General features: G+C 50.4%; 1 protein-coding gene across 1 annotated transcript in view; it reads left to right on the top strand.

Annotated features, from left to right (window-relative positions):
* The window catches only part of ENO4 (enolase 4), a 29,702-nt gene that overhangs the window by 720 nt on the left and 1,556 nt on the right, over window positions 1-27,426 (top strand). Inside the window, exons 2-13 of the mRNA XM_089313967.1 lie at window positions 2,641-2,769; window positions 3,531-3,721; window positions 6,990-7,131; window positions 8,760-8,933; window positions 9,026-9,157; window positions 10,769-10,822; window positions 12,948-13,004; window positions 17,989-18,156; window positions 21,243-21,368; window positions 23,204-23,399; window positions 26,591-26,658; window positions 27,148-27,265. Coding sequence (XP_089170093.1) covers window positions 2,641-2,769; window positions 3,531-3,721; window positions 6,990-7,131; window positions 8,760-8,933; window positions 9,026-9,157; window positions 10,769-10,822; window positions 12,948-13,004; window positions 17,989-18,156; window positions 21,243-21,368; window positions 23,204-23,399; window positions 26,591-26,658; window positions 27,148-27,265 — 1,555 coding nt within the window. The remainder of the gene's footprint in view (window positions 1-2,640; window positions 2,770-3,530; window positions 3,722-6,989; window positions 7,132-8,759; window positions 8,934-9,025; window positions 9,158-10,768; window positions 10,823-12,947; window positions 13,005-17,988; window positions 18,157-21,242; window positions 21,369-23,203; window positions 23,400-26,590; window positions 26,659-27,147; window positions 27,266-27,426) is intronic.

Here is a 27,426-nt window from a genome sequence, read left to right as displayed (position 1 = left end):
GCAGGGTGTGTGGTACCCAGTGGACACCCGAGAACCGTTGTGGGCTGAAGGCAACAGTGCTTGACTGGTTTCATTCTCTGCTCTTCCTTGCTAGAGGAATTCTGGGAAGTTTCCTAGGTGAATTTTCTCATTTTACAAAGACACCTTATCTCACAGGTGCTCGCATGCAAGCTAGGACCAGGGACCTGGACTCTCGGTCCCTAGGGTCAGTCTCTTCCCAGGACATTGGTTTGCACAGCTCTCTGGAAGCGTGTCACTTGGTTAGGGACAGCAGCCACTGGTAGGTATAATCCTTGGAGACAAAGATACGGTGAAACGTGGGTGTGTACTGCATTGAGAGACATCACTGATGCCAGTTAAAGGAATGCAGGGATGGGAGGGCCCCCAGGCAGGAGAGCCTTGCCTTGGACTTCGAGAAGGACTTGCAGGAGTTGCATTGACAGGAAGCTCTCCTTTTTATCTTCGTAGTCACCGCCCTAGGTTTTGCCCTCCTTGTTCCCATCCAATCTTTCCTTCTAAGTCCCTCCTCATGGGGCTGCCAGAGCGATGTTCCTGATGCCCTAGTCTGACCACAGTGCTCTCGGTCAGAAACCTCCCGTGGCTTCCCCTTGCTTGCTGAGTGAGATCGCACTCCGGATGTGTGTGGTTCATAATGCTCAACCCTACCTGTGGGTAACAGGCTTGTCCCCACTCCCTCCCCCATCCTCTATCTTGGACCACTTCCAATTCCCTAAAACTTGAAGTTTCCCGCTGCCCTCCCCTTTGCTTATCCTGAGCCCTCAACTGAAGGGTCTGGCCTCCACTTCCCTCCCTTGTTTGTTGGCTGTTTCAGCTCCGATGCCATTTCTTCTGTCCTTCTCAGACCTGGGAATTCAGGGATGGGTGAGGTCCTTGCTGGCAGTAGCAATGCCATTTGTTCCTTTGGGATTGGGACTCAGGCGGATGCGGGCGTGATTCTTAGCTGCCACTTACCTGCTGCGGTAGAGTACAACGTGGGTAGTCTCCCAGTGAACACACTTCTGTTACGTAAGTCCCTCCCACTGTGAGCGTGGATTTGGCCACGTGCCTTGCTTTGATCAGTAGGACCGTGGCAGACAGGATAGAAACAGAGGTTTGCTAAGTGCCTGCTTATTGAAACTCATCTTGGAAGCTGGTCACCGCACCATGAGGAAGTCCAGTTACCCTGCTGGAGGGGGAGAAATCACGTAGAGCGAGACAGATGCCCAGCTGGGCCCTGGCTGATCCAACCCTCCCAGCTGAGACACTGGGCTGCATCTGTATGAGACCCCAGGCACAACCAGTGAAGGGAGTTGAGCCCAGCCCAGATTGCAGAATCAGAGTAAATAAATGGTTGAAGCCATTAAGTTTTGGGTGGTCAGTGACAAAGCAGTAGATAATTATACATTGCTCATGTGATTTAGTTTGCTCCTCTGGGTGAGTGGAGATTTTGTGTTGAGGATTTAAGGACGGTGTATACACAGTATGCAGGGACATGGCTGACATTCATCCACTGAAGATGTAACTCAAGGGATCCTTTGTCCTGCACTGCGGTAGGTGATACAGTGATAAAGATGACATAATCACTCCCTTAAGTACACGTCGAGCACATTAAAAACGTCCGTTCCCTTCCCTCGCTAACACACAGTGTAGCGCGCCGTAGATGCTCAGTGGACTCAGCTGTAACACACCAGGTCAGCACTGCGCCGTCTCCGGATGCTATCTAAAGTCATGCAGGTGCTCACTCTGCTGTAGCATCCAGACCTCCGAGGGCGTGGCTGGCTTCACAGCTGACTTTGGCTTTAGCCGCCCAGGCCTGCCCTCTGAGCCGACATGTGGCTGTGAGTGTCAGAGGAAGTCCCTGACCCTGATCGGAGACCTGGTCCACTAGGAAACAAAGAGCCCCGTACTCTATAATACAGAGGCAAGGAGAGAGTACCTTCGCTTTCTCCTCCTCCTCTCTCCAGTTCCTGCTTCTCGCACAGCAGTGCCGTGGAGAACCCTTCCACTCAGCCCCGTGGAGTGCGCATTCTCTATCAGCCTCCTCTTCTTTCTTTGGTCCCTTTCTTAGATCTCTCCCAAAGGTCTCTGCTTTTCCACATCAATGGAATGGCTGTTACTAAGGTTGCCGGTCTGGCTCTTCGAACACAAGGGACCACGTATGAGCCAATGGGAAGTGAGGAAGAGCTGCTGAATGTCTTCACCAAGTATCAGATGCCTTGTGCTGGGAGGAATAAATCCCAGCCCACCTCAGGTTTCTTAACTCTGAACGCATCACTGCATTCGGGAATGCCTGCATTTCTGTACGCTGGCCAGAGAGGTGGGTTAGGGAATTGAGATGACTGCAAGATGCCTGCCAAATTAGATGACACAGGGCCTCCACACTAAGAAAAGTGTATGAGCTTCTGCTGTGAGCCCAACAGACAACAACTTGTCCCCAAGTACGGGAGACTCAGCATCGGGCTGCCCCGAACCTCAGCACGGGAGGGCGAGCAGTGCCTGTCAGCTCAGCTCTGGCCCCGGGACGGACACTCCAGGAGAGGAGTGGGGGGAACCAGGGCACCCGTGAATGCCCTTGGGCACATCAGTGAGATGCCATATTGTGATTTCTGTGTTTTCTCTCTGTGTATGTGTGTGTTAAAGGCCAACTGTTTTTCTAAACTTGCAAAGCCTCCCACCATATGCAGAATAGTGGGAAAAAGTATTCTGGATGGACTGGGGCTTCCTACCCTGCAAGTGGAAATTTTCTGCACTGTTCAAAACTTCCCCAAGGTATGAAGCAGTTTCCCTGTGCTCTTCAGTATGTTCTGGTTCCACTGCGTGTATTAGCAACTCTTACCTACACTGCAGACAATCGATGCGTGGAAATTCAGTGTCTGTGCAGTGTATCTGCCATGCATTCACAGGCAATCATGTAAGCACGAGTCATGCAACTACTCTTGATGGCTTTACTATGGTCAAGTGTAATTTTGATACATACATGACATGCTAATCTGCACATGGTCCAACATGGAGAAGGAAAATGAGGCAAACCTGTTTAATGTCCTGCTAAACCTTGGACATTATCCAAGTGATGAGTTCTGCAGATCAACATATAGGTCTACAGATTCATATATAGTGATTTATAAACAGACTAGCTTATATAAAGAAAATTCATTTTAATAATTTGAACAATTCACTTTGCGGCATATTTGTTAGAAATAATTTTGTTGCCATCTCTGGGAAGATAATATTAGGATTCACTCTGTTCCTATGCTTGTAGTTATTTATTGGAGAGGTAGTCAGAAAAGTGAAGTTCAGGGCCGGGTTTCTAGAAGGGTGTTTTAACCGGGTAATCACTTTAAGTGTTCAATGAAGCCGAGTTCCATAGTGCTTCAACAGCTCTAAAAATATCTCAGAGAAAAGTACATGTTCTCATTTTCCCCTTGAAATGGGTGATAAAATATCATGCCCATCAAAAAGCTGAGTTAATTCAATTTCCTATTTTCCGCAAGAGGTAGGGAAAACGTGGGGCACATTTATGCTGTTTGCAGAGCATCTGTTCCGTGGTGGTCCCGACCCACTTCGAAGTCCACGAGAACGCGCTGCCGGAGCTGGCCGAGGCGGAGGAAGCGGAGAGGAACCAGGCGGTGAGCACGGCAGTGCAGTGGGTCAACCGGAGCCTCACGGAGGAGCTGCAGGGCGTGGAGCCCTCCAGCCAGGTGGACGTGGATCACACGCTCAGGTCCGGCTTCCTCCGGGAAAGAGCAGCGCCAAGGGTAAAACCGGGACGGTTGTCTCCCCACCTCACCTGCCAGAAAAATGGGTCTCGGACTCTCTGCAGTGGGGAAGTTGCTGCAAGAAGCTTAAGTGAAAGCAGCAAATTTAATGTGAAATAGTTTTGTCTCTCTGCAAACCGTGTTGCTGAAATCCACTGTGGAAGGCCACGAGGCGCATTTCAGTTCTTTTTCATGCTCAGCACTTTCCTAGGATCCAGTCGAGAGCTTGATCAACTGAGGATGATGGGCCCCCCACCCCCCGCCCCATGTGCCACCTCTGGCTTCTCACATGCTCATGTGGTCCTGGTGGCTGGCACATCCTGTCCTCCCACTACAACCCGTGGGTTCACTCTAAAATGTGAAAACCATGGGAGCTGTGGTTGCAAAGGCCATGTAAGTGTTTATAAGTATTTGGCTGTGCCCAGAAAAATCATGGGTTAGAGTTACTTTTCCTTTTGTGCAGGTCCAGTGCCACAACCCTCTTGGCCATACAGCTCAACTGGATTCTCCTTCCTTAAGCTTTAGCACTTGCTTAAGTGTGCACGATGTCACGTTTTACCTTGCTTCAGAGTTTAGTGGTGACTTTTGTGATAATGTTTTTGAATAGTTTTTTGAAATTTTCTTGGGAGTTTCTAAATGTGACTCCTTATATATTTATTTTTTAAAGATTTTATGTGTTTACTTGAAAAGTAGAGTTACAGACAGTGAGAAGGAGAGGCAGAGAGAGAGAGAGGTCTTCCATCCACTGGTTCACTCCCCAGATGGCTGCAATGGCCAGAGCTGCGCCGATCTGAAGCCAGGAACCAGAAGCTTCCTCTGGGTCTCCCACGTGGGTACAGGGGCCCAAGGACTTGGGCCATCTTCTGCTGCTTTCCCAGGCCATAGCAGAGAGCTAGATCAGAAGAGGAGCAGCCAGGACTAGAACCAGTGCCCATATGGGATGCGGGTGCCACAGGTGCAGGATTAACCTACTATGCCACAGTGCTGGTCCCTACTTATTTATTTTTAATTTGGCCTTCTCTGCTATTTTTTTTTTTTTTTTTTTTACCCCCAAGACGTCAGTCACGCCTTCTGTTACCTTTCTTTCTCCCTGGAGTTTTCAGTTCCCAAACTGTGCCTCTGGGCTGCTTCCTTTCTAGGCCTACAGAAATGCCACGGAAGCGTCCTTTTTCCTCTTGTTTCTGGAGCCCGCATCTTCCTCTTTCCTGATTTGCTGAAAGTGAAAATGAGAAAGGACACGTGAGATGCAAAGCTTTATTTCAGTTCATTCATTCATTTGAGAGGAGAGAGACAGAGCTCCCAAGCTAATTCACTCTCTAGGCAACAGCTGGGGGCAAGAGGAGGGCTGAAACCTAGGGCTGGGAACTTGGTCATGGTTTCCTACACCAGTGGCAGAAACCAAATTACTTGCGCCATCGCGCCTGCTTCCGTTGGTCCATGTTAGCAGGAAGCTGGAGTCAGGAGAAGGAGCAGGGAGTCCAACCTAGGCAGTCCAGTGTGGGATGCAGGCATCGTAACCACTAGGCTAAGCTGCAACCGCAGTGTAGTCTTTAAGTTCTTACATGTGTGCAGATGTCAGTTCTTTGCCCTCATGTTGGTGGTTTTCCTGAATGTAGGATTCGCTGTTGAAATCAAAGTCCTTGAATACTTTAAAGCCATTGTCCCATGCGCATCTGGGTTGTTGGTTGTTGTTTGATGCAAATTTGATTCTCATATCTGCTTTTTCTCTTTATTCGCTTATGTTTTGTCTTTGGAAGCTTCCAGCTTCTTTTTATTCTTAGAGGCTGAACTCTTATTTACATATACGCATGGAGGATTTCACAAAAGCTATATATTTTTAAGATTATTTATTTGAGGGTCCTACGCTGTGGCGCAGCAGGGTTAAAGCCCTGGCTTAAAGCGTCGGCATCCCATATGGGTGCCAGTTCTAGTCCTAGCTTCTCCTCTTCCCATCCAGCTCTCTGCTATGACCTGGGGTAGCAATGAAGGATGGCCCAGTCCTTGGGCCCCTGTACCTGCATGGGGGCCTGAAAGAAGCTCCTTGCTCCTGGCTTCGGATTGGCACAGCTGTAGCCATTGCAGCCATCTGGGAGTGAACCAGTGAATGGAAGACCTCTCTCTGTGTAACTCTGACTTTCAAATAAATAAAATAAATCTTTTTTAAAAAAGATTATTTATTTGAAAGAGTTACACAGAGAGAGAAGGAGAGGCAGAGAGAGAGAGGTCTTCCATCCAATGGTTCACTCCCCAATTGGCCGCAATGGCCAGAGCTGTGCTGTTCTGAAGCCAGGAGCCTGGAGCTTCTTCTGGGTCTCCCATGTGGGTGCAGGGGCCCAAGGACTTGGGCCATCTTCTGCTGCTTTCCCAGGCCATAGCAGAGACCTGGATCAGAAGTAGAGCAGCCCAACACTCAAACCAGTGCTCATTTGGGATGCTGACACTGCAGGTGACAATGGCTTTACCCATTACACCACAATGCCAGCCCCCAAAAGTTATTTTAACGAGTCATTTTAAGTTCCCCTAAAAACATCCTCCACATAATGCAATTTTTCACTGTCTGTTCTTAGTGTCTTTGTTTTCTGATGGTTATTTTCATAAAAAGAACATCTAGATATCCCGAACAAATGATGTATTCAAATTTTACTTTAAAAACGCAAACGGGGGACAGGGTTGTGTTGTAGCAAGTTAGGTCGTCTCCTGCAACACTGGTATCCCATATGGGCACCGGTTTGTGTACTGGCTGCTCCACTTCTAATCCAGCTCCCTGCTAATGCGCCTGGGAAAGGAGCAGAAGATGGCGCAAGTACTTGAGCCACTGCCGCCCATGTGGTATACCTGGATGAAGTTTCTGGCTCCTGGCTTCAGCCAGGGCCAGCTCTGGGCTTTGTGGCCATCTGGGGTTGAACCAGTGGATAGAAATTTCTCTCTCTGTGTCTCTCCCTCTCTCTAACTCTGCCTTCAAATAAATAAATCTTTAAAAATATGCAAACAGAGTTCAAATAATTTCAAAAATGAGCACCTGAAATGTTTAAGTATTTTCCAGGCCAAAATGAATTTGAGTTCTTGAACACAGTTTTATAATAACGTCATTGGAAATTGAAGCGGATTTGTTCTTAAATAGCTAAAAAGTAGAGTTAATGATTGAAGCACATTGTGGTCAGTTCTACAGCGTGACCAAAATGACCATGATACCTGTAGCTATCCCATTGTAAAACCCTGTTTTCTTGCCATTAGGACATTCTTTGCAAATAAAGTACAAGAAGAGAAGGAGAAAAAAGAATTGGAAAAGAACCTGGAAAACTCAACAGTGTCTATACCTGCACCTGTAATACCACCCCCACCCCCCGCACCTCCTACAAAAAAGAAGCCACAAAAGCAAGTTAAGTGACATCACTAACCCTGGCAAGATATGTGTGGGGAAGCAGGGCCACAGCTTGTGGTGCCTTTCCAAGCCTCTGCTGCAGGCCCAAGCTCGGCTTCCGGCCAGGTGCCATCCATTCTCCACGCCGCCTCCTTGCTTGGAGCTGCTCTGTGGATGGGGGCAGGGCTCCCCCATCCATGCTTATTTGCAAGCGAAGATGACTTCTCACCTACAGACGAACACTCATTAAAGACAGGGAATGGTGGCAGTGCACAGGGTGGAGTGGAGTGAGGGTGCGCTGGCTTAGGGACCTTGCAGCTCCCTGGAAGCGTCAGTACCTCATCAGACAGCCACTCCATAGTCTAACGAACGTCGATCCTCCGATATGTGCAACTGACATTTTCTCAGTCCTATGCAACACACACACATTTTCCTTAGAAAACTTTGCTATGTTAATACAAATAATTGAAGTTATTGGTTCAGCCTGCCCTTGGCTCTATGCCTTCTAGCAGATTGTTAACCTCAGCCCCTCCAGTTTGTTCAGTCTGAAGCTTGTTGTAATGGTGTAAGGGTGTTCCAGACAGCCGTCAAAACGGAGCACGGGCCTTGAGGGCATAAGTCAGACCTCTTCAACCTGCCAATGTCAGTGCCCAGCGTGACGCCAAGCACAGCTGAATGCTCACAGGCATGGGGGTGTCCAGTGAATAAGAAAGCCCCAGAACTGGGTCTACTGAATAAGAAAGCACCAGAACTAGGGCGGGACCAGAAAGACCCTGGAGACACCGTCTCTTATTTTATCAGTTTGGATGCTGATGCCCTGAGTAGGGAAGAGAATTGCCTAAGGCAAGAGTTGTTAGACCAGCCTTCTCTCAACAGGGTGAGATGGCCACTGCCTAGGTACAGGCAGAGACCACAAAGGCACGTCCATTTATGTTGCTTTTGGCGGACAGAACCCTGGCCTTAGAGAAGGGAATTAGTAGGGGACAGTAATTTGCTAAGCACTTACCATGTACCAGGCGCTTCCATGCCTCTTCTCCACCAAGGGCTCGAGCCCGGCCAGTGGCTGTGGAGGCACCCGAGAAGCGTATGGTGGACTGTGTGGCACCTGACCACGCAGGTGGCTGAGAAGATGTTGAAGTGGGAGATGGGGAAGGATTCTGGATAGAGGGAAGGATCTGGGAGGCATTTCTAGAGATGGGAGACCATCTAGAACGCAGCACTGGTTAGAGGCTGGCAGGGAAAGGGCGAGGTAGCAAAGCTGTTCAGCAGAAAGTAGAGTGTGCCGCGGGTAGGGGGATAGAGATGCACGCAGGATGGGCTGTGAGGCTGCCCAGTTCTCTTCATCCGATTTCTGTTACATGTGAACATGAGATAACAAAGTGTACCTCATAGAATTGTAGAAAAGACACTGATTGGCCTAGAATATCATAAGAAGGCTGAACTATGGTGAAGGGTTATTTCAGCATTGGCAAGTGAAGACAAACAGAAAACTTGGGACGTCAGGGAGACAGTATGCTTTTCTCAGCTTCAGTTTCATCCTTTCTTTTGGCTGGGGCTTCCCGTCTCTAAGTTAAGCATTGAAATATACACTCTTCTTATAGCCGAACTTCCCAGAAAGAAATATCTTCTCAATGTTTTTCTCTCCAGGGAGGAAAGAAACTCTTACAGAGAAACCCATTATACCTGCAGAACCTGCTGAGCCTGTGTTCTATGGCAGTATGGCCATAGGGGCCGTGTCACTGGCTGTTGCCAAAACCAGTGCCATACTGGGCAACAGACCCCTCTACCTAAATATTGCATCTCTGAAGCACGGTCAGGTTCGTATCTTTTGGATTCCATTACGAGGAACCATGAGAACCTCAATGCAATGAGCCGTGTTTCTCACGTGCCCTTGCTCTCCCTGTTGCAGGAGGAGCCAGCACTGCTCACCATGCCTTTGCTGATGGTCGCTCTGATCAGCTGTGGGAAGTCGTCGCCTGGAAAGCTCAATCTAATGAAAGAAGTGATTTGTATTCCCCATCCCGGATTAACAACCAGACAAGTACCTCCCATGATCTCAGCTGACTTTCTGAAGACAAACACTCACTGATAGGTTTTTAGTGAGAAGCGAAGGGAGAGGGAATGAAATGTGAAATGAGGGAAACTATTTTAGGAAATTGGGGCAGTGGGAAGAAAGCAAGACCTTCCCTAAGGGAAACATTTCACGGCCTTGGATGTCTGGTTCCTCACAGCACTGGCTCACGCTAGCGACTTGCAGAGAAGCCAGGCACCCGTGGCTCTGCAGTCCGGAAGCAGTGCAGCAGGTTGTTCTGTGGGGATGGGATGGCTGCTCCGTGCCCTACGGCAGCGGCAGGTGGAAGCTGGCGCTTTCCCAGCGACCTCACCGTACCCAGTGGGACCTCCATGGCCAGCGCGTCGCCTGGCCCTTAGGAGGCGTCTGTGGAATGAAGGGACCCTCAGTCACATCGCCACCACTCAGAGGCGTGCTCTTGTCTGCGTTGCTCTTCAGTGGCCTCAAGAGTCCCCGTGCCTCTTTGAATCGTCCTGAAATCTTCTACCGTTGGACATTAGGGAGAATGCAAGGTTCCCGTTTTATAGGGGGTGTTTCCACAAAAAGTGCAATCCCCCTGTGGCAAGGCATCAAGTGGTGTCTTACCTAGTCCGTGTAAATCGCTAAAGGAAATCTCAAGGTCATTTCCTCATAATTCCATTCTATTTTATTTTTATTTTTTTATTTATTTTTATTTTTATTTTTTTAACAGGCAGAGTGGACAGTGAGAGAGAGAGAGAGACAGAAAGGTCTTCCTTTGCCGTTGGTTCACCCTCCAATGGCCGCCACAGCCAGCGCGCTGATCCGATGGCAGGAGCCAGGTACTTCTCCTGGTCTCCAATGGGGTGCAGGGCCCAAGAACTTGGGCCATCCTCCACTGCACTCCCTGGCCACAGCAGAGAGCTGGCCTGGAAGAGGGGCAACCGGGACAGAAACCGGCACCCCGACCAGGACTAGAACCCGGTGTGCCGGCGCCGCTAGGTGGAGGATTAGCCTAGTGAGCCGCGGCGCCGGCCCTCATAATTCCATTCTAAACAAAATCATCTCACAACTTAATTGCAGTGACGAGGGTTGCTATCTGGTGGGCCATGCCCAGGTCCTGGTGCCAGGATCTTTCCTTTAATTAAGGTCTTGTGTGCTATTTGGGCAGCAGGGCACCAGCCAGCCGTTCTTCATCTGTCTCTGTGTGCGGATCTCATCATCAGCAACACACTTTTCTACTCTTTAAGTGCCAGTGGGTTTATACGGATGGAGCCTGTCTAATCTAGACTCCTTGGTGACCCGTAACTCGCACAGCAAGAAGGTCACCCAGCTTAGCTGAGAGACACGAAAGAGAATAAAGCCGGTGTGATGCAACCGATGAAGCGGGCGGTTGTGTTCAGTGAAGAGAGACTACTGAGCAGGCACAGCCTCTCACCCCTACTCCGCCAAAGCAAGCCGGGGGCGAAGATTGAAGCTGTGACGTGGGAGCTCGCACCATCCACTCAGCAGGCACTCTGCACCTCAGTCTGAGTTAGAAATAGCCTTGTGGGGTGTGATTTCTTAATATTTAAAATGTCTAGACTGGACTGTGGAAGATGATGGTGATGATTCTACTTACAGGGTGTGGAAATGCTTCTGGAAATTCAGAAACATGTCAACAGGACAGCCGATACGGTATGTGGGGAAGTCCGCCAGGCTCTGGTTGCTGACAGTTCTATACCATCTGGTGGCCAACCTGTGGTTCATTTTGCTAATGCTGGTATGGAAAATGCATTTATGTGTTTGGGGCTTTCCCTCTAAACCAAGTGTACACATTTCCTCACTGGCTGTGGGTCCAATTTCTAAGGTAGTTCACAGTCTCATTTTGCTTTCTGTGCTAAGAACTTACAAAGAAGGAAAGGATTTGGCCCCAAGGATGTCAGAGGCATTGTGGAGTGCACTCCTGTGCCCGGTTTGAATCCAAGCACTGGGCAAACAAGGGCCCTTGGCAGTGTAGCAGTCTCAGGCAAGTCACAGAGGAAGGATGGGAGGCAGGTATAGGAGTCGCAGGTTGTCCCAAGATATGCTAACTAGGGCAATGGGAAGCAGGTGTAGGAGTCACCGGTTGTCCCAAGATATTCTAACTAGGCCAGCACATGGTGATATGCAGGCCTGCAGCCAAGGAAGGGACCCAGGCCTTGTCTGTGGTGCTTTTTGGAACAAAAAGACAAATTGATATTTTAGAGCATTACATTTACAGAAAGCTTACAGAATACTGTGGAGTTCCCAAATATCCTTCCTTTTGCCCCCATGTTGATGATACAGTGTGTGGCACATTTGTCAAAACCAAAATGACACATTACTGCTGCCTACTCTACAGCCTTCAGAGTTCACTCATTTTCCCATGAATGCCACTTTTCTAGGCGAGGATCCAGTGCAGGATCCCACACTGGGTGTAGCACGAGGAAGCATGAGTCCCTCCCCGTCAGGGTGGAGCCGAGATACCAGAGCAAGAAACCAGTCGTCACTGGTTTCTCCCGCCTGGCACATCAGTTTGCTTCCTGAATTAGTGTTGTACCAGGAGACGGAAAACTGAGAGGGCTCCACCATGAAAAGAAACAAGATAATTGTGTTTCATATGAAATACACGTGAGCCAGACCAATTCTTGACAAACACATCCCAGCTTATAGAGCCAGTTAATGTTGGGCATTAAAGTATATCCCGGGGAAGGGGAACTAAATCCTTGCACCATAGGCATTTAATACTGTCGCTCCCCCTCTTCATGGAGGAACGACACAGAACCCTGCGCTGTTCTTTTCGTCTGCTCGGCCCTCCCCGGGTTTGCTGCTGGTTCTTCCCGGGTTGGCTACTATCCCTTCCACCTCCGTGGAAGGGCAGTTCCCCCTGGCCACATTCCCCACTTCCGCAGGGGAGCGGCACACCGCCGGCCGGCTCTCTCGGGGGCTGCACAGGTGTTCCTCAGGTAGATGTTCCCCTTAGATGTTCCCGGTGCATGCCGTCTCTCTCCTCCTTTATAGTCCTCCTCCGCCAATCCCAACTCGGCTGCCCACACGCCGAGTACGCTGCTCTCCAATCAGGAGCAAGTCCTACAGTTTATTGGTTGAACTGGAGGCAGCTGTGCGGAAGCTGTTTACTTCTCTCCCAGCGCCATATTGTGGGAGAGCAGATGCATAGAATAAGTCTTAATTCCAGTAACTCAGTCCAGTCCGGGCTGCTCCCCACATAATACCCCAAAAGTTGGGTATTAAAAAGAGGTATTCCAAAGAGGGCTGCCTCTTTGGAATGATCTTGGCTTTTAACTTCCAGTGCCATTATGCCCACCAGATTGACCAGATTCAGTGGTCTTCGGGTTTCTGAAAGTCAAATCCAGCCTGCAGGAGACAGTGTAACATCAGGATATTCAAAACAGGGTGTGGGGCCTGTAAAAGCTAGGCCCACCGGGGCGTGACTTCTCAAGGGCAAGGAGGGAATGTGTGCCCCCCTGCAAAACAGACTGGCTGCACCGGCAGGATGGGTGCACGCCCATGTGTGTGACGAGGGGTAGAAGGTGAGAAGGAGCTGAGGAGAACATGATCCTGAATTTGAGGAATCCTTGGAGCTCATGAAAATAGGGTGTGGCTGGCGTCATCCACGTTTGTGTGTTACGTGTGCATGCCATGTGTTTGTGTGTGAGTGTGTATGAGATTCACACGGGACTGGCAGAGCCCTGGAGCAGTGGACAGGCCAGAGACCTAAACCATTTGTTGACACACACATGTCCAAAAATCCCAAGTGATATTTTTATTTCCTGTCTCACAGCCTCTTCCTCCAAAAGCCGAGACCAAAAAAGGACACAACGGGAACAAGAAGGGTCAAGTGAGTATGCCTGATTGTTTACCCAGCAAACGATGACAGCAGGGACAGATTCCTGTTTTCTCTCCCATGGTCATTTTGCTCCGAGGCCAGAGCTCAGGAAAACAGAATTTATACAGTGATATTGCTCTGTCGCTCCCCGTCTTCGTGGAGGAGCAACACAGGACCCTGCGCTGTTCTTTCGTCTGCTCGGCCCTCCCCGGGTTTGCTGCTGGTTCTTCCCGGGTTGGCTACTATCCCTTCCACCTCCGTGGAAGGGCAGTTCCCCCTGGCCACATTCCCCACTTCCGCAGGGGAGCGGCACACCGCCGGCCGGCTTTCTTCAGGGGCTGCACGGGTTCCCTTAGATGTTCCCCATAGATGTTCCTGGTGCATGCCGTCTCTCTCCTCCTTTATAGTCCTCCTCCGCCAATCCCAACTTGGCTGCCCACACGCCGAGTACGCTGCTCTCCTCCAATCAGGAGCAAGTCCTACAGTTAATTGGTTGAACTGGAGGCAGCTGTGCGGAAGCTGTTTACTTCTCTCCCAGCGCCATATTGTGGGAGAGCAGATGCATAGAATAAGTCTTAATTCCAGTAACAGTCTAGTCCGGTTTGCTCCCCACAGATCCCCCTTTCTTTTTATTTTTGGCGTTGATACGCGCCTGTCTTCGGTGTCCCGCAGCACACACTCTGCTCTACTTGCTAGAGTTGCCACAGGCTCTTACAAGTCCTATCAATCAGGAAAACCGAATCCGGGTCCTCTCTTCGCCATTGTGAGGAGGTTTTTAGGCGCTGATGCGTGCCTGTGTTCGGTGCCCTGCAGTGCATGCTCTGCTCTGCCTGCAGGGGACTTACAAGACCTATCAGGCAAACCGAATCCAAGCCTTCTCATTGCCTTATTGTGGGGGAGACTTATTAGTGTTGGTTCGTGCCTATCTTCGGTGACCTGCAGCTCATACTCTGGTCGAGCTTTGCTGGCGCTTACCGCCTTAAATCAGGCAGACCGAATCCAAGCCTCCTAATTGTTGCATTGTGGGGAAGCTTTACTGATGTTAATTCGTGCCTGTCTTCGGTGACCTGCGGCTAGCCGCCCAGGTACTCATTGCCTCACTAATCGGGCAGACCGAATCCAAGCCTTCTAATTGGCATGTTGAGGGGAGGCCTTATTTTTCTCTATTTCTCTATCTCCGGGCATTTCTATTTCTCCCATTTTACTTCTGTCTGCCAGCATTCCTATTTCTCTCACTTTACTTCTAAAACTTCTGTTTCTCTTATCCCCGCAGCTTTCCGGCACCTCGCCCCGCCGGCGGGTTCCCGGCTCTGCGCCGCTTCAGCCCGCGCGCCTCTCTCATCTGCGCAGCTTCCCGGCTTTGCGCGGCTAGGCTTCGCGCGCTCCCGCTCCGCGGTCTCCACGCTTAACCCTTTCGCGTCTGAACCACGGCCTACGCCAGCGTTCCCTATCTATTCACGCCCCGTGCTCTCTCTGCACGCGGCGGCTTCCGCGAGTAACACAGCGTAGCTTGCGTCTCCACCACTAGCATTCAATCCAAGTTCCCCGGGCTAGCCTGGCGAATTCAACCCAGCGTACGTCTCCGCCCCACGGTTTGGCTTCCCGTCCTTTGCTCCCCGGGCTAATCAGACGGATCCCAATCTGGCTTGCGTCTCAGCTTCTGGTTTCAACTTTTCGCCCCCTATTCCCGGGCTAACTTGAGAATCCCAAAGTGGCTTTCGTTTCCGCCTCGGCCTGCCCCCCGCGGCTTCAATTTCCCTAACATTTTTCTCTACCCGGTATGTTTCCCTAAGTTTTCTTCCAACAATATTCCTCTCATTTCTCCTGGCTTCTCCCCACAGTCCGTATCCGAGTCCAAGCCTCCTCCAGGTTTCACTTTCGCTTTCAGTCTCCTAGCTTCCCCGCCATAGTCCGCATCCGAGTCTATGAAAGCTTTCACTTTCACTTTCAATCCTAACTTCTTTCCCACAGTCCATATCCAAGTCTATGCCTAGGCTTTCAATAGCTTCTTCCGGCACCTTTCTCGTCCGGCTTTCCCCTAGGCTCTTTGCTAGTCTCTCTCTCCGGTATTTTCCTGCTTCTTCCCGTTTCTCCCCTCCTAAGTTTCCTATCCGTCCTAGGTTTCCTATTCCGAGTCACGGCACCATTATGTCGCTCCCCGTCTTCGTGGGGGAACGACACTAAACCCTGCCTAGGCTTCATATCCGAGTCACGGCACCATTATGTCGCTCCCCGTCTTCGTGGAGGAGCAACACAGGACTCTGCGCTGTTCTTTCGTCTGCTCGGCCCTCCCCGGGTTTGCTGCTGGTTCTTCCCGGGTTGGCTACTATCCCTTCCACCTCCGTGGAAGGGCAGTTCCCCCTGGCCACATTCCCCACTTCCGCAGGGGAGCGGCACACCGCCGGCCGGCTTTCTTCAGGGGCTGCACGGGTTCCCTTAGATGTTCCCCATAGATGTTCCTGGTGCATGCTGTCTCTCTCCTCCTTTATAGTCCTCCTCCGCCAATCCCAACTTGGCTGCCCACACGCCGAGTACGCTGCTCTCCTCCAATCAGGAGCAAGTCCTACAGTTAATTGGTTGAACTGGAGGCAGCTGTGCGGAAGCTGTTTACTTCTCTCCCAGCGCCATATTGTGGGAGAGCAGATGCATAGAATAAGTCTTAATTCCAGTAACAGTCTAGTCCGGTTTGCTCCCCACATTGCTCCATGAACACTAATCCCCGTCTTCCAGGCAACTGGCCATCACTGCCAAAAGTTGCCTGTCCAGCTAAAATCTGAGGCTTGGAAGCGTTTACAAGTCGGAGGGTGGCCTTTGACCCTGTAGGTGAAGCGTATGGGGAGCTGAACCTCCTGGTAACCAGCTAAAGGTGGATAGCGTGCTTTAGGCTTTCGTTTTACTACTGCCAAAGTGAGCCTGAAAAGGGGCAAAAAGAAGGCCATTCTTTCCATCTGGTCCCCAAAAGGCACCAAAGCACCATTTCAGATGAACCACGGGTAGGAACTCAGATTTGACAAACATTCCTCCTTGTGCAAATGACCACGCTGGCCTGGGAGCCCTGGGAAACATCTGAGCTTGACTGGCCCATCTCTTTGGTGATGGTGGGTACCCTGCCATGACCTGCTACGTGCCCAGGCTGTCAACAGTACAAGCGGAACAGTCCGCGAGAATCCAGGAGATGATGCATGTGAGTGGAGGCTGCTCCCATCTGCAGGATTTGCTCTGAAAGCCAGAAATCTTAGCTCTGCTCTCCCATCAGGGACTGCGGAATCTGGGGAGCTCAAGAGAAGAGGGGCTAGGAAAATAGAGGCCTTGGTAAAGAGAAATGTAGTTTCTCAACACAGGGAAACTCAAGAAACAAGAGACAGGAGCAGACACAGCAGGACGTCAGATACTTGATAGCTGTCTATGGCAGAGTGAGTGCAACACTCCTAACCCTAGGCTTTGCAAGGGGGCTGGGGATGGCGAAGGAGCAGTGATTCGCAGTGCTGTTCCTTCCAGTCCGCAGGTTGTCTCCTGTGTTCTGAGGCTCTCAGACCAAGCCCAGCCCTTCTCACGATCAGCTTGCTGTCTTTTGCCCTGGTAGGAGCGGGTTAGAGGTTACAGTCTAGAGGAGCAACCACACCAGAGTCAGGGGCGTAGACTCTTGCAGTCAAATTTCCCAGATTAAAATCTGTTCCAGGTCAACTATATTCCCTGTGAAATGAACATAGTCATGGTACGAGCTTCAGGGGTTGGTGTAAGGAGTGAATGAATTTTATTCACGTGACATGCGTAGGATGAGACCCACCACTTAGGAAGCACCAAGTAAGTGCTTTCGTAATTTAGAAGATTAGGTAATGAAGCTCCATCGATAGACAAAAAATTGTCCCACCTATTCCTTTGTTGTAGGAATAAAAGCTTCCTCTCATTGATATTGAAACCATTGGCTGGGTTTTATAATTAACTTGCTGTTACTAGAAAACAGAAAACATTTCTCCCCGTACATGCTTGTTCTTGAGCCCATGAACTCTACAAACATGTGAGTTTCAAGCCCAGAACCACAGAGGCTGCCTCAGCTTCCAGCTGTGCAGGTCGCAGTGCCCACCGAGCGCACACCGAAGCGGACTTGGCGGGAGCAGCGCGTGCCTTTCCCGGGGTCGTTGGCATCCCCAGAGCTTCTGCTGAAATTCGTCCTCAGTCTTGTGTCCTTTCTGCCAGAGTTTTCAACACTTTTAAAAACAGCACTTTTTCCTAAAGGAGGGTGACATTTTTACCAGTCATGTTTGCCTGGAGGAAAACAGACCACAGGAAAAAGGGCAGGTTTGGGAGGACTGGCAGCATTAGGTGGGCTGAATGGCTCTTTACAGGGATAGACTGGACACTCGCAAGCCAGGTGGCTCGGCTCAGGCTAGCACCCCGCCCCCACTGCAATGGCAGAGCTGACAGACAAATAGCTATACTAACAAGAAAAGTGTGGGGCCGGTGCTGTGGCGTAGTGGGTTAAGCCACCACCTGCAACACTGGCATCCCATATGGGCATCAGTTCGTGTGCTATCTGCTCCCCAATCTAGCTCCCTGCTAATGCATCTGGAAAAAGAACAGAAGATGGCCCAAGTGTTTGAGGACCCTGCTACCATATGAGAGACCCAGAAGAAGCTCCCGATTCCTGGCTTCGGCCCAGGCCAGCCCTGGCCATTGAGGCCATCTGTAGAGTGAACCAGTGGATGGAAGACCTCTCTGTCTCCCTCTCTCTATATATAACTCTATCAAATAAACAAACAAAATATTAGAAGAGAGAGAAAGCTGGTCCCAGATCAAACCTGGAAAATGTTGGGAATAAGAAAACCAGGGGAACTGTACGCCCAAAGTCCCGGGAGTCGGACCTGGAGGGGGGATTGGTGTGGCAGCACAGGACCTGCCCTTTGGGGAGCAGAGTCCGGTCACCCCATGCCTGTCCCAGGATGCTCCGTGGACCGAGCGTGCTGTACTGACGCCTCCGTGTCTTTCCTTCTTGCAGCAGCCCATCACCGGAAAGATGACCCATCTTGGCTGTTTAACCGTTAACTGTGACACCATAGAGCAGCCGCTGCTTCTACTACAGGGCATCTGTGCCAGCCTGGAGCTGGAGCTGGGAACAGATCTGCATTTAGCCATCAACTGTGCTGGCCATGAGCTGATGGACTATGTAAGTTTCCACTGCAGAATGTTCTCTTCTGGTTTAGGTCCAGGAGTTTTAACTCAGAACTTAAAAGCAGAGCTCATCTGAGTATTTTCCAAACCAATCCTATTGGTCTTTTTTTTTTAATTAATATGGTGTGAGGGAACCAAATATAAATGGAGTTGAGAAAGTCAAGTTAGCTAATGGAAGATGGGTTGCTACACTGTCCTCATGAGAGCTACTGCCCAATAAGTTACCTGGTATGTTTTGTGTGTGCAGTCATTTCGTAAAAACTGAGTTAGACAAGCATGCGAAGCGGGGTGGTTTACCTGTGACTTGGTAGACTTCTAGATGTGTGCTTCTTAGTGTTTGTGCTTTTCACATATAAAAATATTCCCAAGTGATTGAAATTTATGACAAATGCGTTTTCAATCTGACTCAATGCATCACAGTATTGAGCGTGACCTGAGGAGGACACAGCCTCACTGGTGACACCTCACCTGGGAGACGCCACCTGCAGAGAGCGAGCAACATGGGGACTTCAAAAAGTCTGTGGAAAAGTGAAGCTAAAAGATAGTTTATTTTGGTGGAAATGTAAAATCCATATGCCATATTTCCATAACAGCCATTTTCCATGAGCTTTGAGCAGACTGTTTGCATGGGGTTTTAATGTTTTGTACTAAACTTATGTGTTATTCCACAGACTTTTTGAAGTTTCCTATTTTAAAAAGAAAGTGAATGGAAACAGATTCATTGAAAATGTTCTGTAGCAGGTGTTTGGAGCAGTGATTAAGACGTTTGGGTTACCTACATCCCATATTGGGGTGCCCTGGTTCGAGCTGGCTTCGGATTACAGCTCGTGTGCACCTTGGGAAGCAGCAGGGGGTGACTCAAGCGCTGGAGACCTGGGCTGAGTGTCAGGCTCCTGGCTTTGGCCTGGCCTACGCCCAGCTGCTGTGGACATTTGGGGGGTGAACCAGCTAATAGAAGATCTCAGTCTCTGGTTTTCAAAAATATGGAAGGAAAGATGGAAGAAAGGAAGGAAGGAAAACTTTTATATGTTCCCAGTCCTTGAGAAACTGGTGCTAGAAAATCTATTAGCAGTTCTCTTATACACACATATATTTTCTATTTTCAGATACGGAAATGCTAAGCTTTCTCAAATGCCCAGCATTCTGGCATGCATTTATAGTGATTTGATAACATTTATCATGTTTAGGGGCCACGACTGCACGGGATTCTGCTTTAACTGTGATTCTTACTTTAAATATAAAGGAACTTCTGAAAATGTACATGAGAATCTAAGTTTCAGCTGATTTCTAAAAGTTCTTTGACTTTTCTAAAGAAACTAAGCTCATAAAGGAATGTTTAATTTCCTATTCTTCACCTAATAATTGGTTCCTAGGCATACCATTAAGAAAAAGAATTGCATGTTTCCATCAGCAGCGTATACTGAGAATGATGAATATACTTACTGCCAGTACTGACTAGAATGGGTATTTGTTGCTTATATGCAGTAAAATGTATTAGCTTGATATCAGATAATTCTTACATAATGTGAGTCATTAGTATTTCCTCACTGACAAGATAAGATTTTTAAGCTTTGTATTATAGAAGCAGCTGAAGTTCTTGCTGTTTTTTCCTGTGAAAAATGTAAAAACTTCCTTTAATTATGGGCTTCTCGGGACCTGCTTACTTCCAATGGAGTCCGTTGTCTTAGCAGCGCCGCAGCAGGAAGGCATTAGCAAAGGAAACAGCCCGTCTGCTCGGGCCCATCTCCCTCCCAGCACCTAAGGACCCCGGGGGCCACTCCTGATCACAGACTTAAAAGTGCGCAGCTTTGTGGGGACGGCACTTTGCACAGCAGCTAAGTGTCCACCTGGGGTGCGTGCGTCCCCTGTGAGAGAGCCTAGGAGCAAGTCCTGGCTCGCCTTCCGATTCAGGCTCCCTGCGAACGCACAGCAGTGACGGCTCAAGGAGTTGAGTCTCTGCCGCCCACGTGGGAGACCTGGACTGAGTTCCTGGCTCCTGGCTTCAGCCCAAGCCCCAACTGCTGTAGGCATCTAGGAAGTGAACCAGCAGATGAACATCTTTGTCTCAACCTCCCTCCCTCCCTCCCTCTTTCTGCCGTGAAAAATCAAGAGAAAGTGCTTTGGTTTTCAGAAAGACTAAACTGGATCTGCCGGCCTAGTCTTCTCCTATACATAACGACTGGGGCTTTTCACACCTCACGTGAACAGAATCCACTAGAAGCCTACTTTCAGGATGACACCGTTACTATGAGACGTTGTGTGCTACCTGGAAAGACACCGTTACATACATCACTTTACATTTCGTATCTCAAAGCCCTGCTTTCAGATTTTAGTGTTTAAAGGAAGCAGGCTGTTTGTCACAGGGAGTTGAAAGAGAGTTCTGGTGAGTGGGCAGGTGTGCACTGCTGTTCCGTTTGTTGTTCTTTGAACTTGTTATTGTCCATGCGCCCAGGCAGTCAGTATAGTGGCAGTTATGCACCATGGCCTAAATCTAGGCAAGAAAGGATTCCCCTCCTACTCTGCACCTGCTGTCTTCTTGTACAACTTGCATCTGAAGTCTGTGGGAAGAGGAACCGTGACTTGACTTCCCAGGTTAATATTTACAAGCTACTTAAGGTGAAATGCATAGATTGCTCAGGCGAATGTGGCCTGGAAAGGATGTTTACAATCTTTCATAAGAAACCAAGGAGGGGCCGGTGCTGTGGCATAGTAGGCTAAGCCTTTGCCTCCAGCGCCGGAATCCCATATGGGCACCGGTTCAGGTCCTGGCTGCTCCTCTTCTGATCCAGCTCTCTGCTGTGGCCTGGGAGGGTGATGGAGGATCGCCCAAGTCCTTGGGCCCCTGCACCCGTGTTGGAGACCTGGAGGAAGCTCCTGGCTTCGGATCGATACAGCTCCAGCCATTGCGGCCATTTGGGGAGTGAACCAGCGGATGGAAGACCTCTCCCTGTGTCTCTCCCTCTCTCTGTAACTCTAACTCTCAAATAAGTAAATAAAACGGGGGGTGGGGGGTGTTGAATCGCATCTATAGCATTTGGAGAATGCATTGTTACCCTTTGGTACTGTCCTTGCACCTGTCAGAGTCGAGGAAAGTACGAAGTGGCAATGGGCACATACAAAAACGCAGCCGAGATGGTTGACCTGTACGTGGACCTGATCAGCAAGTACCCGGCCATCATCGCCTTAATTGATCCTTTCAGGAAGGAGGTAAGCAGAACGCACCTTTTCAGTTTTATAACAAAACAGAGGAAAAGCTCTGTCATTTGAAATGTGTTGTAATTTGGGCTGAGGCTGAGTTGCTTCATGTCGGCATTTAGAACAGGCGCTTACTAAGCACATGAATAGCAGCACACAATCACGCAGGCGTGTGCCTGTCACGTGGAATGAAACAAGCCACTGGGAACCCCGCGGGAGTACTTGGGTATTGACAGGCAGCTAACTGAGCAAAATCGCCTCTGCGTGCCAGGTGGTGAGTCAGTGGGTTAATCACAGATCACTTCCGTGTGCTCATGGAGAAGGAGTTCTGGAGGCCATTTTTTAGCCTAAATCCACTTACTACCTCAGAATACAAGTAATAAAGCCATATTTTTTAAACTTTTTTTTTTTTTTTTTAATTTGAGAGGCAGAGAGAGAGAACTCCTGTCCACTGGTTCATTCCCCAAATGCCTTCAATGGCAGGGGCCAGGGCTAGGTGCCAGGCACTCAATCCAGGTCTCCCTCACAGGTGGCAGGAGCCCAGTGACTTGAGCCATCGCCACTGCCTCTCCCCAGGTCTGCCCTGGCCGGAAAGCCAGAGTCAGGAGCCACGCTGGAAATTGGGCCCGGGCACGCCAACGAGGGTTGCAGGCACCTCCGTCGCGAGGCAAAGCTACACTTCTAAAAGGTTTGAGATCTGAGGTTGTGTGATCCACTCAAACAGGCACCTCTGACAAAGGTTGTTTGCCTGCTAAAGGGCCCAGCGGGCTAGGCCAGCACCTGTGACACCGGCATCCCTTATGGGCACAGGTTCGGCTCCACTTCTGATCCAGCTCCCCGCTGAGGCACGGAGGGGAAGCAGCCGAAGACGGCCCCAGTCCTTGGGCCTCCTGCACTCACTGCAGAGACCAGAGGGAAACCTGGACTCCTGCTTCGGCCTGGCCCAGCCCTGGCTGTTCAGCCATTTGAGCAGTGAATCAATGGATGGAAGATAGCTCTTTTATATTTTTCTCTAACTCTGCCTTTCAAATAAATAAATAAATCTTAAAAAAAATAAAAAAGACCAGTTCTCCTAACACACTTTAAACAGACTCCTAAGTTTAAATTCTTTATGAATTTGAGAGCCAATAGATACCCTGATCGTATGGCACCTTTGAGACAATGCAGCTATTTAGATCTGGGGACGATGTGAACACTGGGTCGTATCTGGAGTCCCGGGGGCCTCTCAGTCCCACGTGCCCTTCACAGTGGAGGCCACACCCCCCCTGAGCCCAGTTCTGGACTGCCTGACGGTGGTCCCGATACTCCGACCACAGCTTTGTTCAATGACAGGAAGCGGTTCTAACGGGACAGGCTGAAACCCGGGATGGCTGTGCTGATACAACCACAGTCTCACACACACACATATTCAACTTGTTAAACAAGCGCTTCATTTCATGTGGTGGTCTCACCAATAAAAACAAGGCTATTGAGAGAGGGGGCCTAGAACCCTTTGTGGGCTCTGCTTCAGTTTTCCGTTGATCCGAAAAGCCAGAACATCGTCCCACACCGTCCGGTCTCGAGCAGCATGATGGTAACATGGTGGACAGGACAGTCTGGCTTTGATAAACTCCATGGTCAGTGTGGGAAACGCATTCACAATATCTTTAAGCCCAAAGTCCATCAGTGTGAGTTTCTGTTCCAAGAAGTTAAGTTTGCGGGGCTGTGACACAGGAACCACTCAGGCGCAGAGGGAAAAGAAACTGTTTTGTGTAAATCAGGAAAAGTGTGTGACTTTGACCATGTGCTGTAGGATCTTCTTGTGGCTGTTCAGGACTGTCATGATCAATTCTTGAATGTTCTCCCAGGACTCTGAACAGTGGGACAGCATCTACAATGCTCTTGGGTCCAGATGTTACATCATCGCGGGAACCGCATCCAAAAGTATTTCCAAACTTCTAGAGTGTGGAGACATCAGCATCCCCAGATCCAACGGGCGGATCATAAAACACACAGATCAAACTACCATGTCCGACCTGGTGGAGATAACCAATCTGATTGACAGTGAGTAAAAGTAGAGACCTGAAAGGCCCTCCCGACTTGGTTCTACAAGCAGCCAACAGTCTGGCACAGCTGACTGTTTCAGAAGCATGGAATACATGTTGGAAGAAAAGACAGTTCAACGCTTGTGAGAGGTTTAGTGCAGAAAACAAAGGCCAGTTTATTGATTCATGTTTCCATAACGACCCTGGTCCATGAGGTCATGCCCTTCACCCAGGGCAGCCACAAAGGTGTGGCCACGGCCACTGCCCTGTCAGCTTCCCAGTGCTCTGAGAAGGACTACGGTCTTATTTCCTCAGAAAAAAACATAATCTTCAGCATATTTATGAATTTACTGTGGGCTTGCAACTTGGGCTACAGGGAAACTTTACATTTAAGAGCTGGCGTTGTGGTGTAGTGGTGTAGCGGGTAAAGCCACCACCTGCGACACCTGCATCCCACACGGGCACAGATTCATATCCTGACTGCTCCACTTCCGATCCAGCTCCCTGCTAGTGCACCTGGGCAAGCAGGGAGACCCAAAAGAAGCTCCTGGCTTCAGCGTGGCCCAGATCTGGCTGTTGCGTCCATCTGGAGAGTCAACTAGAAGCTGCAAGAGTTCTCTCTCTGCCTCTCCCTCTCTCTGTAACTCTTATATATTTTAAAAAAAAAAAACTTTAAAGCTAGAGAAACTGAGAGGGATACGCCAACCCTTAATGCTGAAGAACAGGTGTCTGACTCTGAGCTGTGGACTGAAGCACACCTGGGTACTCACCTGCCCTAGCCAGGTTTCCAGACACAGTGCAGTGCTCAGGTGAAGGAAGGAGCTGACCACTCGCCAGGGCGGGGCATCGAGCACATCAGCATTTAGCCTGCATCCCATCGTTCAGGCTTGGTGAATTCCCTCCTGTGCTGTTACCACCGCAAGCTCCGGATTTGTCTTCCATGCATCTCCAGAACGCGGACCCCAGCTTGCTTCCACATAGGCACAGCCTCAGTACAGTCTGCTGGATTGAACACTTAGCTAGCTGCGACACAGCCAGACTCCAGTGGGCCGTTTTAATTTTCACAGACTTGGGCAAGTCTAGGAGGGATCAGAATTTGGAACTGGATCACCTGCTGTAGGGAGCCGGTCTGCTCAGCAGTTAGGAAGACAGGTCACAGGGCGGATGTTTGACCGAGAGAGGAGAAAATGTTCCATCCCACATCCTAGTGCCTGGATTTTATCCCTGGTTGCAGCTCCTGACTCAGCTCCCAGCTAATGCAGACCCTGAGGAGCAGCGGCGACTTCCGGCTCCTGTTACCCACGTGGGCAGACCTGAATTGAGTTCCTGACTCTTGGCTTTGACCTGGCCCAGCTCAGGTCATTACAAACTTGATAGGGGAGAGGAGTAAGGTGTTCCCTCTCTCTCCCTCCCTCTCAAATAAATTAAAAATAAAACAAACAGGGCCAACAAGATCCCATGATCAGCATAGACACCCAAGGCAGGGGTAGGTTCACTACTAGCAGACTGTGTCTTTTTTTTTTTTTTTAAGTTTTATTTGAAATACAGAGTTAGAGGCAGAGGCAGAGAGAGATCTTCCATCTGCTGGTTTACTGCTCAGATGGCTGCAATGGCTGCAGCTGGGCTGATCTGAAGCCAGGAGTTTCATCTGGGTCTCCCATGTGGGTGCAGGAACCCAAGCACTTGGGCCATCTTCTACTGCTTTCCCAGGCCATAGCAGAGAGCTGGATCAGAAGTGGAGCAGCCGGGACTCAAACCAGTGTCCATATGGGATGCCGGCACTGCAGCTTTACCCACGACACCACAGCCCCGGCCTCATGGAATGCATCTTAGAAATGCGTCAGTGTGCAGGCTGGCAAGGTGCAGGCTGGCAAGGCAGCGTAGCACCAGGAAGCACCTGGAAGCAGGCCTTAGCCAGGAAGCTCGAGTTCAGGAGCAGGACCCCAGCACTGGGGACTGGGGACTGAAAAGCCAGCCTCAAATCCTGGAACCAGCAGCTCTGGCACTGGAGCGTTGCACTTCACTCCAAAGTGAGCATCGTCTGCATTTTACCCAGGACGGACTAGGTGCTTGCCCCACTCCACCACAGGGATCCCAGCGGCCCGCGCTGCACCAGCTCTCTGGTGAATTCTTCCGGTTTCACTCCTTACTGCCTCGGTCTCGGAAGGTGCTGTACCTTCCACCTAGAAGGCTTTGCTAGCTTCTCCTCCCCAAGGTGTTGCTGTCAATCAGGCATGCGTGCCACATCTGACTCCCCCAACCCTGCCTCGCCTGCCCCCTGGCGCCCCTCATTTCCTCCTCGTGGTCCTGACCAGTGATTTGGACAGTTCTTTCCTGGGCGGTGCCCCCAGCAGACTGCAAACTCCTTGTGAGATCATGGGCGTCTGGTGCACTTCCGTGCTGGGCCTGGAGCATAAATACCCGGAGGCGGTCTCAGGACCTAGGCAGAAGGCCAGTCTCAGACCTGGGGTGGGACCCACAGCCAGGCTGACAGTCGGGGGCCAGAGACTGGAATGGCAACCTCCCTCGCCACCCCACCCTGCAGGGCTGGCCCAGGGGTGGGGTGGGGATAGGGGGGAGCCCTCGCCCTGTCCGCCCCCTTCGCGGCTGCTGCAGCTCCTGCCTGTAAAACAGCTGCTGTGCCTCGCTAGGAGCGGGAAATGACCACTGCACACGACCACCCTGCTCCTCTAATAAACGCTGAGGATGACACGCCTGTGAGTAAAACACGGGGTGCAGTGAGACAGCCATCAGCACGCAGGCCTGTGGGCGCTGCATCCGCTGCCTGGGAATTTAGCACATCTCACCGCTGCAAAGCTGCGTGGCGTCCTACAGTGCAGGGCCATAAAACCACGCCAGGCCTTCACGGCCGTGCTCTTGGCAGTGCGTCAGTGTCCTTGGAGCGTGTTTCCCTCCTCGCAGTGGTCCTAAGTGTGATATGTACCCCACGCACCATAGCTGAAGTGCGATGGGACACGGTCTTCACCCAGCACAGCACCTAGGTTACCGCAAAGAGGAGTGAGGAGCTAAGACCAGGGCAAGGAAAATGCAGATGCTTCGGGGTCAGAATGCTCAGGCAGCCCCACAGGTGTCTGACGCCTCACGGGAAAGCTTTGCGTCTGCTCGGTTGCCAGTGTTGGCCCCAGAGGCTCACGCGTATATGCTAATCATTCCCGCACGGTATCAAAGTGACAGGAATTGCTCTTGTAGGCAAGAAGCACATCACCGTCCTGGGCAGTCCGGATGGAGAAGCGACTGATGACAGCCTTGTCGACTTGGTAAGTGCTGAATGCCGGCCAATTGCAGAACTGCCAGAACACGGCTTTTAGCACAAGCTGCTATTTCAGAGAAATGCAGTCTTCGGTGGAGAAAGTCATGTAACCTTTCATGAAATAGACTTGCTTCCTCCCAGACAGCTACCTTCTGCAAGGAGCTAATCTTTGAACTTTTAAAAAGAGGGGAAATTGAAGCCCAGGGAAAATGATGAGCACGCGTAAATGACTGGGGTGTGCGCGGGCAATCTTCCTCCCGAGAATGCAGTGGGGAAGGCAGACGCTAGTGAGAGAAGCCAGCGCCGCGTCCGAGGGGCGGGCAGCCGCGCCACCTGCCTGCCTTCCCACACTCCCAGCTCCGAAGCAGGCCCTCTGCCCCGGGAAAGGCACAAAACCCCAGCAGTGCACCCAGACAGCTTCCCTTCTCCAAGAATCGCTCGTGGTTTAGCTGAACGTGGCTACCCCCTTTTAAAGAGCTGTTTCTCCCCCCGTCAGGCTGTGGGGCTCAGCGTCCGCTTTATCAAGTTGGGGGGTCCTTCTCGTGGCGAGTGGGTGATGAAGTACAACCGCCTGCTGACTATAGAGGAAGAGCTCGTCCAGAATGGAACACTGGGTATGCACCGTTTCCTGCTTTGTTTTCCCTCTGCCTTGAATCAGAGAACAAAGATTGGGAGAAGGGGAATAGAAGCCCCTCTGCAGGAGGGCAGGGGAACCCAAAGACCATAAATAAGTGCTGACAAAACTAGGCTGGCGCCCCCCACCACGGGCATTGTC

Source organism: Oryctolagus cuniculus, chromosome 15 (assembly GCF_051225735.1).
Source record: "Oryctolagus cuniculus isolate XC-2025 breed Fujian yellow rabbit chromosome 15, ASM5122573v1, whole genome shotgun sequence".
Classification (NCBI taxonomy): Eukaryota; Metazoa; Chordata; class Mammalia; order Lagomorpha; family Leporidae; genus Oryctolagus; species Oryctolagus cuniculus.
The sequence above is the reverse complement of the archived record's forward strand: the minus strand, read 5'-3'. Positions and strand labels throughout refer to the sequence as shown.